We start from the raw sequence: 15464 nt of genomic DNA, 5'->3' as shown, positions 1-15464 counted from the left end.
GGTGGTTCAGAATGCCTGTGCTCGGCTTCTGACCAAGTCCTCCAAATACACCCACATCACCCCGCTTCTCCTCCAGCTTCACTGGCTGCCAGTCAACTTCACGGTTCATTTCAAGATCCTGGTTCTGGTCTATAAGGCCTTACATGGACAAGCACCATCTTACATTGGTGATCTTCTTAGTCCCTACACCCCCAGCAGGTCCCTGAGGTCCAGTGATCAAAGCCTACTGGTTGTGCAGCACCAGGCTAAAGACCAAAGGTGACAGATCATTTGCTGCTGTGGCCCCCAGACTCTGGAACTCTCTCCCCCTGAGCCTGAGATCAGTGGACTCAGTGGTCTCCTTTAAAAAGCAGCTGAAGACTCACCTGTTCAAGCTGGCTTTTACGTGACCTTCAGTTGATTCTTCATCACTTCTCCTCATTTAGCTCTATCTACCAATTCTGCCTTTTCCAGGATCCACTGATTACCTCTTTCTAATTAATTTTCTCTTTCCCTTTCCTCCATTTTTTATCACAATTTTACTTTTCCCATTTTTATGACATTTTAAAATCTTTTTTGGTTTTTTTACATTTTTTATTTTGTTCTTGTGAAGTGCCTTGTGATTTTTTTCTTGAGAGGTACTGTAGAAAAGATTATTTCTTCTTCTTACCTGTATGTGTACGGGCCGACCTGAGTGACAATCGGTTTGGCCCCTTTCAGGATCTCATCAACATTAGTGACATTGAAGAAGAAATATTCCATGAAAACAGGAGGAGGAGGCCTCTTCCATGACTCGAACACACGGCTGCCCTCAACTAAAACAATCTCCTGTAGAGACAAAAAGTACATTTTTTTACTTTCAAAACACTGTTGCTCTTTCACGAATGTGAGGTTCACATCATAGGATTTTTTTTCTCTTCTCTAATTAAATGCCTTATTTTGGTAATATCTCTCACTTGCCTACATCCTTATGAAGTGCATTTGGAGCTAGAAGGGCACAAACTCAAAATACGAAAAGGACTTTTGTTCAGCCGCTGAACCAAACAAGCCAAATTGGGTTTTATACACTACACAGTAAAAAGAATTCATTGTTTAGTGTATGATTAGAGCTAAAGGTGGACTCAATCATTGGCGTGGATCCTGCAAAAAGGAGCAAACTTTTCAACAGCATACACATGTTTTGAGTTTGAAGTTTCCCCAGAGATCCAAATGAAAACAATCCAAAGAACAAAAACATCCTCCTTAGGGGTGTGTGCAGGGGTAAGTGTGTGTGTGCGCGGAGCACAGAATGCACACATGAATGGTACGAGGGGAGACCCCTACACCGCCCCATTGTTGGCTGTTGCCCTTGACAACAGGCACCGGGAGAGCGCCTCTGATGGATCATGGGATCCAGGGAGCGGGATGCCCGTTGTTTCTGCAGCACTCTGACCTTAATGATGTGAGGCCACATTCCTCAAGATCGAGCGTTTTGAGGCCCAAGCGGTGCAATGCTGACGACCATCCCATCTGATTACACAGGATGATGAAAGCTAGAGCTGCCCTTATTAGTAGGAGGAATTCATTTCAATGTAAAAACACAATAAGAGTGGTGAAAATATGGCACATTAGATCTCAGATCGCACTGTGGCCCAGTTGTGTCAAATTTGTCATAGGGTTAACCCTGGAGCTCTAAACACCAGTACATTACCCCCCCCCCCCCACACACACACACACACACACACACACTTTTTGTTGTGCGCAGAGACAAAAGTTTAGCCAAGTGGCCAAGGACAATAAAGCTGTCACCTTAGATTGGGGAACAGAGAGACTAGTCTTTCTGCGTTGCTGTTTTCATGCTTTGACCAATCATGCTACGACCCTCACAGCATGCTATATGAAAAACAGGAAGAAAAACTCTCTTATCTCAGGACTCCACTGCTACTCCTATGCCACATCCTATACACAAACACATATGGCAGGTGAATACACAAACACACACAAAAAAAAACACTGCTTTGATGTGAAGACATTCACATGCATCAACACTGAGCACTGCATGGGGCTATTCAATAAATCTTCCAGTCAAGCTTCACTCGCTAATAAAAGGTTTTCCTCCACAGGAGCCAAAGCGCATGAGGAGCTGAAGTTCCCTCTCGTTGTTAATGAATTCATCTAAATCGTGTTGAGATTCCTTCAGATTTGGGGTCAAGTTACTCTTACAGCTACTACAAGAGGGCTGGTTTAATTACAGGCTCTTCAAAGAAATATAAATGAAACCAAATGTATGATAAAGGGGGTTTCTCCAATTATTTTCTTTTTAACTATGTTGGTGGAAAATCTCTGCAGAACATGAGACCATAGAGCCGACTTAAGTGGAAACGCCTGTGTCAATAGAAGGAGACTAGACATTGAAGCTAGTTATATGGGCTGAATGCTTTGGCAAGCGCTCAGTAACTTAATGGTGCGTTTCATTGGGAGTCAGACTGAGCGCACCCCCAGACATGAAAGGGGAAAAAGCAACAGGAATGCCCCCACACAGTTAATATTCTATTTCTGACTAAACCTGATCTCTGGACCCAATATGGCTACCTCGCACGTCAAAATATGTGGTAGCTGATCGATCAAAATCACGCATACTATTAGGGGAGCCTCCGATCAGCAGATGGCAAAAGATCTGGGAAAGACGCTGCATTCGTCTGGTGCAATCGTCTGAAAGACGTCTGGTGGACGTGCTTCTCACGTCCATCACAACCTCGTTTAGACCAGAATTAACCATGTCTGGACGTGCAAAAGTCACTTGGAAAAGACGTTGCTACAATGTGTCTTGGGGACGTGAGAAGGACATCCACAACGACCAGAATTAGCCCTAATCTGAATGTCTTAAGGACATCAATACAGCACGTGCAGGAGACGTGACGAAAAAGACGTCATCTGGCGTCACAGTCTGCACTTACTGGGGACTGAAATTGGACCTGCAGAAATGACCTGGACAAGTCTTTGCACAGACTGTCAGTAAAGTTATTAAAAAGGCAAAAGGCTGAAATAAACGGAGCAGGCTTGTGGAAGCTCGAGGAGAAGTCAGTGACATTGCTATCCAACAATAAGTGGGTGAGTGATCCTAGTCTGACCCCAATAAAAATGGACAGGATAAGTTGGCGGTCGTGGCCTATTTTCTGAAATATCGCCCCCTAGGACCATTAAAACCGTCAGTCCCAAGCCATGCTTTGATTGAGAATTACAAAATTTGGTACACTAATGTAGTGTCTCTGGACTTACAAAAAAGTTTCTTGGAGCCAAGTGCAAAGTCGCACAGGAGGTCAGCCATTTTGGTCCAAGTACTCGATTTAGTAGTTTTCACACACGTCGTTTGGAGAGTGATGCCCCGTCGCCCTTTCCACTAATTGCCTTCAAACTTCTGCTATATACCTTTAAGACATGGGGGAAAAAAATTCAACCATTGGATTTTAAATTACTTGAAAGGTGTGGGCGTGGCTAAGCCTCAAACTTTGACCTTTCGCCATAACATTACTTGACGTAACAACTCCCATGTGCATGATCAGATCTATATCAAACTTTGTCTGTGTGATCACTGACCACATCTCAAGACAAGAACTATGTGGACAGCTGACATCACCTAAGCCCCGCCCCCTGACAAAAGGAAGTCTATTGTTTTATGGTGAAATGCCCATAATTGCCCCCTCTAATTTAGTCAACATGACACTATGGTCATGCACTGTCTTCATGATGCTGTAATGACCATTCAGTTCTGATAGATTTCCAGAAAGGGAGGGGCTTTGATGCCATGGCGAATTCTGGCATGACGCCGTGACCTTACCTTTGACTGTAACTTCCACAGCCTCCAATCTGCACGAGACCGAACATGGCAATCAACAATCATGCCCTTCAGCCAATGAGGCACAAACGGTTGGTGAACGTTGTATAACATCACCACAGCGCCCCCTACATACCTTTAAAACAGTAATAACTCCTACAGACGAGGTCGCAACTGCACCAAACTTGCTATGTGTCATCACACAAAGGCACCCAACACAATCCTGTGGTAATTGGTTCATACTGCTTTAGCTCTGCCCCCTGACAGTTATTAGGCCCTGAATAACACATGCATGATGCAATTCACACCAAACTACACACAAATGATTGTTGTCAACCTACAAACTGCTCCATTGGATATTTTCCTAAATTTGGGACAGCGCCCCCTAGATACAATAAAACCTTTGTAACTTCTGCAAAAAAGCTCCAAACTATATCAAACATGGTGGGAGTCATCACACAACTGCAATCAACACATGTATGTGCTCACTCGTTCAAATCACTTTAACTCCGCCCACTTACAGCCTTTTGGCTCTAGATGACCCATGCAACGTTTGATTGGTGCCAAATTAACAGAAAACCGTCTTTGATGACAAAAGATGGCCTCTATGGGATTTAGTTGTAAATGGTCACAGCACCCCCTAGATAGGTTCAAACTTTATTAACTTCTAAAGACAAGGTCAGAATGGCATTGAACTTGGCTTGTGTCTTCATGTGACTGCACCAAACACATTGATGTGTTTGTTGGTTCAAACCCCTTTAGCTCGGCCCCTTTTCGGCTATCTGGCTCCATAAAGCACACGCAACATCTGATTGATGCCAAACTACCACAAAACCATCTTTATCAATCAAAGCTGACCTCAATGGGATTTTTCTGTAGTTCGTCACAATGCCCCCTAGATAACTTTAACCTTCAATAACTTCAAAAAACGTGGTCAGAATAGCATTAAACCTGGTCTGTGTCATCACACCACCTGTGTGGTAAATATAGAATACCCCCTAGTGGTGAGATGTGTAATATATTGGTGGGCTCAGAGGAGATGCTGAGTCAGGGTGAGGTGCAGACGAGGAGACCATTCGCGGTTTCTGGTGTCGGGGTGGTCAACGTTTCTGTTCCGCGGACGTGCCCGGGTGCACCGGCTGCCGGCCAGGCCGGAGTGGCCCTGAGCTGCGAGGGCCGAATGACGCTGCTTGCAGCTTTAATTTACATTGTTGCTTTGTAAAATAGGGATATAAAAAAGAGGTGTGGTTGTTAATTAAATGTTGAAATGGTTAATTAAATTCAAATTCAGTCAATATCCACCTGCTTAGGGGTGGGGATCAAAGACCAATTCTTGTTGAGAACTGGTTCCCACTCCCAGGAATCGTTTTGCCATTTTTGCAAACAATTCCCTTATCAATTCCAGTCAGCGTGAATGACGTCACCATGCACGTAGCGTAGCTTACGCATTTACTCAGCAGGAAATATGGTGCCAACAAGGCAACTTGCAGTACTTGCAAAGTAGATATTTAATCAAAGGGAGGAAACACTATGAATATGCAAAAGCTTTTATGCACAAAATATGTGACAACCTAAAGTGAATGTCATATTTTTGACCCAATGCGAACTACCCATACCATACCAGTTTATTGATCAAGCGCATTTAAAAACAGCATGTGAGCTGACCAAAGCTCAACACATGGTACAAGAATTATACTAGGCCAACAAGCCATTACAACTAGTGACTAGTGAGCAGCAGTGGTAACAAACACACGTCCTCTCCTGTTAATACTGCAAGTAACTAACCAACCAACACTGCCTATCATGTCAGCATCATTTGCCTTTTATACAGACCTCCTCACTAGCAGACTACAGCAAGTAAAGTCAGAACTGTAGTGAGATTTTGTAAATCTTGCTAAAGCTACAGCAGGAAGATGACTCTGCCTTCACAAGTATCATAAAGGAGAACATTTGAACCTTGTGCACACCGTGTGCAATTAACTTTTGGCCACCTATTGAACTACTTGGTAATTGATAAGGAATTGGATGGAAAGACAGAATTTACAATGCCATTGATGCTGATGAAAAATGATCAATTCCCACCCCTACACCTGCTGGTATTCTTATCAACAAGAATAAAATATCCACACATTCAAATTTTTATTGGAAGGGTTTGTGTGTGTGTGTGTGTGTGTTTCTGCATTAAACAGCTAGAGGTGGACAAACAGTTTTCGAGTTAAGGTTTTACTACTGTATGTAAAATAGGTGTTTAACAACCTGTGTAAATGCATCAGAATGCAGTATCAGTTATCACTGTTTACAAGACTGCTTACAATCCCACTGCGATGAAGAACGTCTGGAGAGGAAGAGGGAAATGTGGAGGTAAGGGCACATCAGATGGGAGGGCAACAGTGGGAGGTTTAGGAAAAAATCAAGACACAGATTTTCAAAATTGTTGCAGCACTTGACTAAAAACTAACAAAATGTTAAATGCAGATTTAGCAAAGCAGATCTTTCTTTCTACCGCAGCACCACTGCAATGCATGAACATCTGGAACACAGTCACCCCATCACCACGATGCAACCATCTCTCCATATGCATATTTTAGCAAGCTAAATTATTGGCACTTTTTAAAATATTGATGTCTTTTTATCAGCATCCTTTAAAAACAGAGTTAAAAGCCATAAAAGATAACTAACAGAGCAAGTTCAGCTTCGATGGAAACCCCACTCTGTCTGGACTTGTCTCAGAAAAGGTACGCCTCCCCTTCTAATCTCATCAGAGATTGATTTTATAAAGACTCCAATTGCTTCACAGCGAAACTGAGGGGATGCCAAACTGGGATATTTCCCAAGAAGTCTTTAAGAGGCTTACAGCACACAATCTGCTACCGGGAATGGGATCCATGGGAGGGGATCCTCCAGTGGTGTGAAGCAGTAATTTGATACCCGGGATATATCATACTGTCATGGCAGAAGATCACTATGGATTAAAGAATGTGAGTTGTAAGCACATGTGTCACACCCACCGACATATTTTAATGCACCTCTCACTTTCATTACTTACTTTAAACACTGTGCAAAAGTTATCTAAAGGGGAAATAGTTTTTAATCTCAAAATTTGTTCAGTTTAAAGATTGAAATTCCTTTCCAATAAATGGGCGTAAAATGTAATCCCAAAGGTGGGATCAATGTTATGGTTTGGTGTGGTGTATTTTCCTGGAAAAATGTCAGCCTGTATGCAAGGCCCCTGTCTTCTACTCTCTAAACCTGGACATGGTCTATGAGCTCTTTTTAGTCTCTTTTCAGCTGGAAAATCCCAGAACTAAGGATCTTAGCATAGCTAACTTCTATAAAGAGATCCTTTCATAAGTTCACCACTAATACAGTGTACATAAACCCATGCTTAGGCTAAGATATACAAAAAAAATGTAAATCTTAAAAATTCTTACAAAACTAATTCACAGATGTATTCATCGCTTTGAGACAAAAGTTTACAATGGGCATTTTGCCCCAACATTACTTCTAAAACCAACGATGAAGCCGATCCACTTCCACCAAAAATACATCTGAAATCCTCTCTAATAAACGATCAATCCTTTGTATATAAAAAAGGAATCAATGCTGGTTGAACACACTGGGAATTATTTTGACCTGAGAACACCTATTGGGTCAATAATGCACAAAGCAGAAGCAATCTAAGTGGGACTGTTTCAGGATTTTTTTGGCATATGGATGTTTTACAAGGATCAGCAATCCACCAGGGGTTCTTGTTCAGTATCTCTGTTCTAATATTTCTTACACATGTGAGCAATAGGAAACCATTCATCAGCATCTGCAATCACACTGAACTACAAAATACTCCCAGCACATTCTTATTGACAGCTCTGAATTAACAACACGCTATAAAATAACATTTTTTCCCCACATTGTCTTTGAGGATGGTCCTCCTATCCTAAGTTGTTGCAAAGCCTGTCTGAGGCCTGAAAACTGCTGTTAAACTAAAAATTGAGGTGGACCATATGATAACACTGGCAGCAGGGATTGAGCCTTTCCATACTTGCACTGTTATCTTAGTAAAGTGAAGCTTCAGGGAAAGCTTCACTGTAATATTGGAAATCCCAGGTGATGTGTTTCAGTGGCAGAAGATCTACAAAAGATCTAAGAAAATCTGCAAAGCCGTACCCAAGATGCCCATTTTGTACACGAGGTTCTTTGACTTTCCCATCTCTTGATTTGAGATCCAACATTTACAAACTCTTTAAACCAGGGATGAAAAAGTAAAATACTTGAAGGTGAACAATTGTGTGTGCATGACAATTTAGAAGTTCCCTTTTCACGTCAGCTTTGAAATTTGGGGACGTTATCGCATATACTGCAGCTTCAGTCACACGACACACTTCTACAACCACAACTGAGAAACTTTGACCTTGTTTCCTGTAAAACGCCTATAAAAAAATAAAAATAAAAAGCTGTGAACAAGCGATTGGAACTTTGCAACTCTGCAAGCATATATGTAAAAAAAATACAGACATGTTAAAAACCAAATGATTATGTTAATTACTAGATTATTTTTATCCTTTTTAATTGAACTTTTCATGATAAATTCAAAACAAAGAGAAAATGTGGCAGGTAAAGTCACAGTTGTGGTACCATAAATGATTATTGGAGCCCTGATCTGCATATAAATACGAATAAATTAACATCAAACCACATGGGCCACCATGCTGCCTCTAATGGTCACTCCTATATTGCAGAGTCCCAACTTTGATGATGCACAAAATAAATGCAGAACAGGCAAAGCAGCCTGCTAACCTCACAAGGTGCAACAATGCATAAAGAATCAGTTTCACTGCTAAAATTCTTCAGATCAGCACGTTGGGAGTGTATTTGTGAGATTTTGAAGCCATAATAAATTTCAGCATTTCTGAGCACACAGTCTGTAGTTTATGCTAAGTAACCAGAGACGGTGAAGGCCCATGTGTAAACAGAAGCGTTGTGTGCCTGGAGATATGATAATGTTCCAGATGGGATGGAGACACTGACAAAATAAAAGTCAAGCTGATCGCAATTCAAAGGTTTAGTCTGTGCAGCTGTTTGTAAGAACAGTCTGTCAGAACACGTGTACACAAACAGAAATATATTGTTAAAATTGAAATTATTATTTTTACATGTAATAACTTCTACTTTACTTCAGAGCTGAGAGAGAACTTTACACATCTTTCTTGTGCATGCAGCTGTTTTCTCAGCTCTTCAATTTCTCATGCATTCCAAAAATAAAACAAATAAACAAAAAAAAACAAGCATGCCATCTCAGCTGCTCTGCATGCTTGTTCCCAGTAAGTACTTAAATGTTCTCCTATATATGGTCAGAGCGGGTAATAATAGTTTCAAGAAATTTTCCCTGAGGCTTTGTTTCTTCAGGGACAGTTAATCGAAACTAGGAATTGAAATAAAAAACGTTGAGCGATTCCGGGAAAAACTAACAGTTGGTCCCAGTTCCTAACGATGCTTGATGCCTAACCCTACTTATCACTTATATGCAGATGACATTCACCTATACTGCTCCTTTAAGGATTCTGAGCTCTACATACTGTCTTAATTTCTAGAATGTCTATCAGCTGCTGGCTAGAAGACAACTTCCTTCAGTTAAACTCTGAAAAGACTGAATGTCTGATCATTGCCCCTGAGAGCATTGTTCCCCTCATTAGTCTATTTTTCAAGTCCAAGGTGCTGGCCCACCAGTCTGAAGTTGCAAGTGTGGTATTCTGGCAACAGGGGGTGGTGGGGGGTCTGAGTGACTTTTCATTAACCCTTTAAAAGGTCATTTTAGCAAATACTGGCTCAAGAAAATGATTTAGAAATATGAAAATTTGCATTGTATTCATTTAAACTCAGTAATTAAACAAGTACAAACATTTTTATATATATTATCTATATTATATATATATATTATATATAATATATTTATATATATTATATTTATATGGGAAAAAAACAGTGCAAACTTTAAAAAAAATAAGTTTTTAGTTTAGGTCAAAGGTAGCTTTCTAGCTCACTGTGCTGCAGACGCATCTCTGCAAATTCACATTTCTGCAGTTTTGTTTCTCAAAAATCACTTGCATCAACTAAAAACAACCTGCCAGAGGATCTGAGAGAACCAGGTAGTACGAGGGACCAAGATGTTCATGAATATGTTCCGCTGTGCATTGCTTCAAACCTTAAATCACTGCATCAGCTCATAACTCGACCGCCACCGATGCCACAGCTGCCTATCTCAGAGGTGTTCTCTCATGTCTGGGTGCTCAGAAGCATGATGACGTAACCTGGGGATCAAAACATTTTCGGTGAACTCTCTGAACTCGCTAACAGGAGTTCTTGAGAGCTGAATTTTGGTCAGATCAAAGAGCTCGGCTGTAGAAGAGCACATGTGTGGTGAACAGAACCGCTGGGGAAAAGGTCAAAGGTCAAGCTCTGAAGCAGGTGGAGGCCTTCAGATACCTGCTTGAACATAAACAATCGCTAACAGTTCTTCTTTTCACAATGTCTCTTATCACCTATATGCAGATGACATTCAGCTGTAATGCTCCGCCTCCTGCTGTACTCTCAGGAACATTGCTAAGCTGAGTCCCATTCTGTCCCGCTCTGAACTTGAGACAGTTCTCCACACCTTCATCTCCTCACGCTTAGACTACTGTAACTCTCTTTTCACGTGTCTGAGCAGAACCTCCCTGAACCGTCTACAGGTGGTTCAGAATGCCTGTGCTCGGCTTCTGACCAAGTCCTCCAAACACACCCACATCACCCCGCTTCTCCTCCAGCTTCACTGGCTGCCAGTCAACTTCAGGGTTCATTTCAAGATCCTGGTTCTGGTCTATAGGGCCTTACATGGACAAGCACCACCATACATTGGTGATCTTCTCCGTCCCTACACCCCCAGCAGGTCCCTGAGGTCCAGTGACCAAAGCCTGCTGGTTGTGCAGCACCAGGCTAAAGGCCAAAGGTGACAGATCATTTGCTGCTGTGGCCCCCAGACTCTGGAAGTCTCTCCCCACGAGCCCGAGACCAGTGGGCTCAACTCTATTGTTCAAGCTGACTTTGGTGTGACCTTCATCACCTCCTTGTTCTGCTCTCCCCACCTATTCCACCTTCCTCGGGATCCACTGATTTCCCTCTTTCCTTTTCACTCTCTCTTTTTCTTTACATTTTTGATCACAATAGTCTATTTTTTGCCCATTTAAAATGTATTTTAATAATTTTCTATATAATTTTTTATATTTTAAATTTTTTGTTTTTGTGAAGCGCCTCGTGATTTTTATCTTGAGAGGCGCTATGGAAAAGATCTTTTCTTCTTCTTCTTCTTCTTTAAGGATTCTGAGTTTTATAAACGATCTGAATTACTAGAGTGTCTATCAGCTATCACCAGTTGGCTAGAAGTAGGGCTGCACGATATTAGATATTAAGATAACTGTTATGGCCGATAACAGATACCGATATACTGACATTAATACTTCTAAAACCAGCAGATTTTGCATAGAATTAAAATGATTAAAGCTGAATTTACGTAATTATGTACGCACAACACACACATTTACGCTTCTGTGATGATTACAATCACTGTGACATGACTAAACAAATACACAACACCCCGCTCACCCTCTGAGACAGATAAACAAATGGAAATAAGATGAAAAAAATATTGGTTGTTAATGTCGGCCTGTTTTTTTTATCGGACCGATACCGATATGTTAAAAAATGACTAACATCGGCCAATACCGATATTGATGCCGTTATATTGTCCATCCCTAGAGTAGTTTAAAAAAACAAACAAATAAAAGGTTGTTTTGTCTATAAACCTTCACCATTAACACGTTTCGGACTGAAAAGCAGCCAGATCATCCAATTGCCAGTCTCGCCAAAACCACGGCACATCCTCCATTCATCACACACTCACGTATTTATCAACAGAACACCACTGGTGTGAGAGGGTCTCTGCTCATTAATATTAGAGGAGGAGAAACATCAGCTGCTACCACTTCAACTTTAGGACAAACTACCAGAGTCCCAAAAAGAAAAACACCATTTGAAGTCACGAACAACAAAAGACGTTTGGACCTGGAAAATGGCGACTGGTGTTAAGCACTATCTCGTGTCCTCTGGCAATGTGGGTTTCTGGTTCAAGTGGACATGGATCCAGGAAATATACCTGAGGGGAGGGGTGAGTGTTGCATGACCTTGTTTGTGTTCAAAACCTAGCTTGTTTGCAGATTCGCTATAGCAGCTTTAATAAATTAAAAAATCTCCTTTGGATGCACTGACAGTGCCACACTTTGGTGCTGCTGATAGTACTATCTGCCAGTAAGAAAACAGAATGTGAATAACTTGTGAATAACATATGAATATCTATGTAATACGAATCTGGTAACGTTTATAAATAACTATAAAACCTGCAAGGAGATTTTAGAAATTTAAACTGTTTCAAAACAGCAGCAATACATTTTATTATTGACTGAGATCAGACTAGTCGCTAGCTTATCAGTCCTGTAGGATGGAAACACCATTTCTCTAAACTGAGGCCGTTCAGGAAACTTAATTATAACTTTTACACATAAACACACCTTAAAACATCCTTTAAGAACAGGCTCAGTTATTTCCTTTAACTTGTTGTATGCATAACTAACATGAAAACCCAACTCTTTCTTTGTAATTATCAGCACAAACTGTTTCTCTTTTTTTAACCAACGAGCTAATTAAACACATGAAAATCGAAAGAAACATTCCAATTGGAATGTGGTGAAAAGTGTTTTATTTTTTGTTTGGAAAATGTTCTTACAAGGCACTTCTGAAAAAAAAACACAAAGTGGAACAAATACTTATCAGCTCAACTGGCAAAAACATTGCTGATTACATTGTGCTGATCATCAAAACTACACATCCTTGTGTGGACCCTCCTTTGACTTCCATTCTCCTTGGTGACTCCACTATGCCTAGCCCATACCCTAACCCTAATCATAGCTGTTCTATTCCTAACCTTAACCAAAACCAAAAGTGTATTCACATCACACCTCAAAAACCATGTTTTAGGGTATTTTGTCCATGTGTGGACCAGCTAAGTGTCTCCACAATGTGGAAATTAGGGCTGCACGATATTAGGAAATCCTCCAATGCGCGATAACAGTGATTAATATTGAGATGACGATATGACTTGCAGTAAATAAACAAATACTTAACCCAACAACATAAAAAATCTAAAATAAATAAATTTTAAAATGACCACAAAAAAAAATCAGGAAAAAGGGGAAAAGTAAAAATTGTTGTCAAAAGATGTGAGGAATGATTAAAAGAAAATGAACAAGAAAAAGCAATCAGTAGATCCGGAGAAAAGCAGACTGAAGCTAACTCAGGTGTTTGCTAGCCATCCAATTTAAGTGTTGTCTGCCTTGGGGGAAGGCATCGAACCTATAAGAACCCACCTGATTGGCCAAATGGGTGAAGAGCTCTATTTGATTTGTCAAAAACTTCATGCTTCCGTTTCACTGACAAATCACATTATGTGTAGCAAACACTTGAGCTGACCATTCATTGCATTGTTTTTTTCTGTTCTTCTGATATGCATACCATGCATGCCGATATCGTGATGACGATACATTTGCGATGTATTGTGGAACCCTTAGAGGGTTCAAAGGCTAAAACACTGGTTAAAAGTAAACATTTCCACTTGAGCATATAAAGACAAGTGCGCGCGCGCGCGCACACACACACACACACACACACACACTAAAGTTATTTCAACCAATCAGCTAGAAAAGTTATTTCAGTGCTAATTCAATTTAAGTCCTTTATAGTTTCTGAGTCTGGGATCTGGTCTGAGACTAATGGAGTTGAAAGGACTTGTGTGCCCGTTTGGTGTTTGAGAGAAGGAACTTTTTAATTATGACCAGCCATTTGCATAAACGTTCTGTTTTATGATGTGCTCTCCAAGCTAGAGATTAAAAACGTATTTTAGTTTTTCTGGGGGAATGAAATCCACTTCATGAAAGAAGTTTCTGCTGAGAATGAGTGGTGATCTACTGACTGCTAATGGTCTGTGACGTAAAGCAGACAGATAGGCTGCAAACAGAGGAGCATCTGTAAATACGGACCACACAATCCCACCATTGTGCTGTATTATATCTTCCTCTAAAGGACCGGCTTGTACACAGCAGTCTAACCACGGAGCAGTCTTGCACGCACGTGATTAACTTCTGAGGAATATAGTAGAATTTGTTGTTTACCTTTTTCAGGCGATTGTGCATGAGCGTGCGAAAAACTTGCCCCAGGATCAGACCGATCCCACAGACCAGCAGGAGGGCGCAGAGGGCCCCCACCGTGTAGATGGCGAAGGGTCTTCGACTCATGTCTGCAGGTGCAGGAAAGTTTAGAAAGAACGGATGGAGATGCTTATCTCCCTCAGCTGGACCGGATTTCTCTCTTTCTCTTAAAAAACTCCAACAGAAATCCTCAAAGTTTCTCCTACATTTACTTTATTTACCTTAATAGAGAAAAAGAAACAAAAAGTTGAGCTAAAGCTAGTATTTGAAACAGTGACGCTGTGGTGCGTTCACGGTCCTCCCTAGGTATCAGGACTGCAGGCACCTTAAGAAGTTTGTTGAGAGGAAACAGACCATGAGCTCTCCGCTCGCTGTCAGCGGTGGCTCAGCGCACATGTGTGGAGGAGAAAAAAGCGCCACGGAGGCTTTGTAGTGGGTTGTAGGGTCTCTCCCGCCTCCTCAGGGGAGAGGGCGGTGATTGGCTGTTTCTGTGCGTCTACAGTGGGACGAGGGTCTCCCCCTTTCTTTAGCGCAACCGATGGTAACCCTAACCCCCCCCCCCCACCACCACCACCACCACCACCACCCCTCCCACCCCACCCCATCCCCACCCACACACACTTCCCTGGTCGCAAGCAGTTTACTCACTGCTGCGACTGAATGAATCACATACAAAGGACCTGCTTTGTGTTTGATTCTGCAACTTCACAACTCACTCTCCCTTATCAAAATAGTTGTTGGTGGTGTTACTGAAAGAAAGAAGATAGATTTACAAAGGCTTCTGCAGAAGTTTAAAAAGTACTTTAGTACTTATGATTCCGGACTCTTAGTCCAATTCACAGAATCAGAAGTTTTTATTGTCATATGTGTGCCAAGTCACAACATTAAGAAATTGCTGCGGTATGTTGGTGCAGAAGATAAGAAAGAAAAAAAAAAGAAAAAAATTAATTAAGAGATAAGCAATATAAGAACTAATAAAACACTCATGATAAAATTATTAATGTAAAAAGTGGCAGGAATTAGAGAAGCAGCTATCTACCCCATGTAGGTACTAATCTGAGTGCACAGGTACAGTCTACAGAAGTAGAAAGACGTACAGATAAGACAAAATGAAATGAGCACAATACGACACGCTAAAGCTTGAGACAAAATAATCATGAGAATAAGCACGAAAAACAATGTGATAACCTCAGCAACATAAGTTTTAGTGTGAGGCTGGATGATTTTGCCTCTGAAGCCTCCTCTCTGCCCTGTGGTGTTCCCCAAGGCTCTATTTTAGGACCTTTGCTTTTTAATCTTTACATTCTTCCTCTGGCAGCTATTTTAGGCAACATGGCATGTCTAATCATTTGTATGCTGATGACTGCCAATTTTATGTTTCA

The 15464-nt window shown here is 41.2% G+C and overlaps 1 protein-coding gene across 2 annotated transcripts in view; it reads right to left on the bottom strand.

Moving 5' to 3' along the window:
- The window catches only part of LOC107395254 (lysosome membrane protein 2), a 44327-nt gene extending 29826 nt beyond the window's left edge, over window positions 1-14501 (bottom strand). For both annotated transcript variants that reach the window (XM_015974584.3, XM_015974585.3), the window contains exons 1-2: window positions 14047-14501; window positions 650-807 (exon numbers count right to left, since the gene is read on the bottom strand). In XM_015974584.3, coding sequence (XP_015830070.3) covers window positions 650-807; window positions 14047-14169 — 281 coding nt within the window. In that variant the 5' untranslated portion in view covers window positions 14170-14501. The remainder of the gene's footprint in view (window positions 1-649; window positions 808-14046) is intronic.
- Between the last annotated feature and the right edge of the window lie 963 nt (window positions 14502-15464).

Source organism: Nothobranchius furzeri, chromosome 6 (genome assembly GCF_043380555.1).
Source record: "Nothobranchius furzeri strain GRZ-AD chromosome 6, NfurGRZ-RIMD1, whole genome shotgun sequence".
Lineage (NCBI taxonomy): Eukaryota > Metazoa > Chordata > Actinopteri > Cyprinodontiformes > Nothobranchiidae > Nothobranchius > Nothobranchius furzeri.
This window is presented reverse-complemented; position numbering and strand designations above follow the sequence as displayed.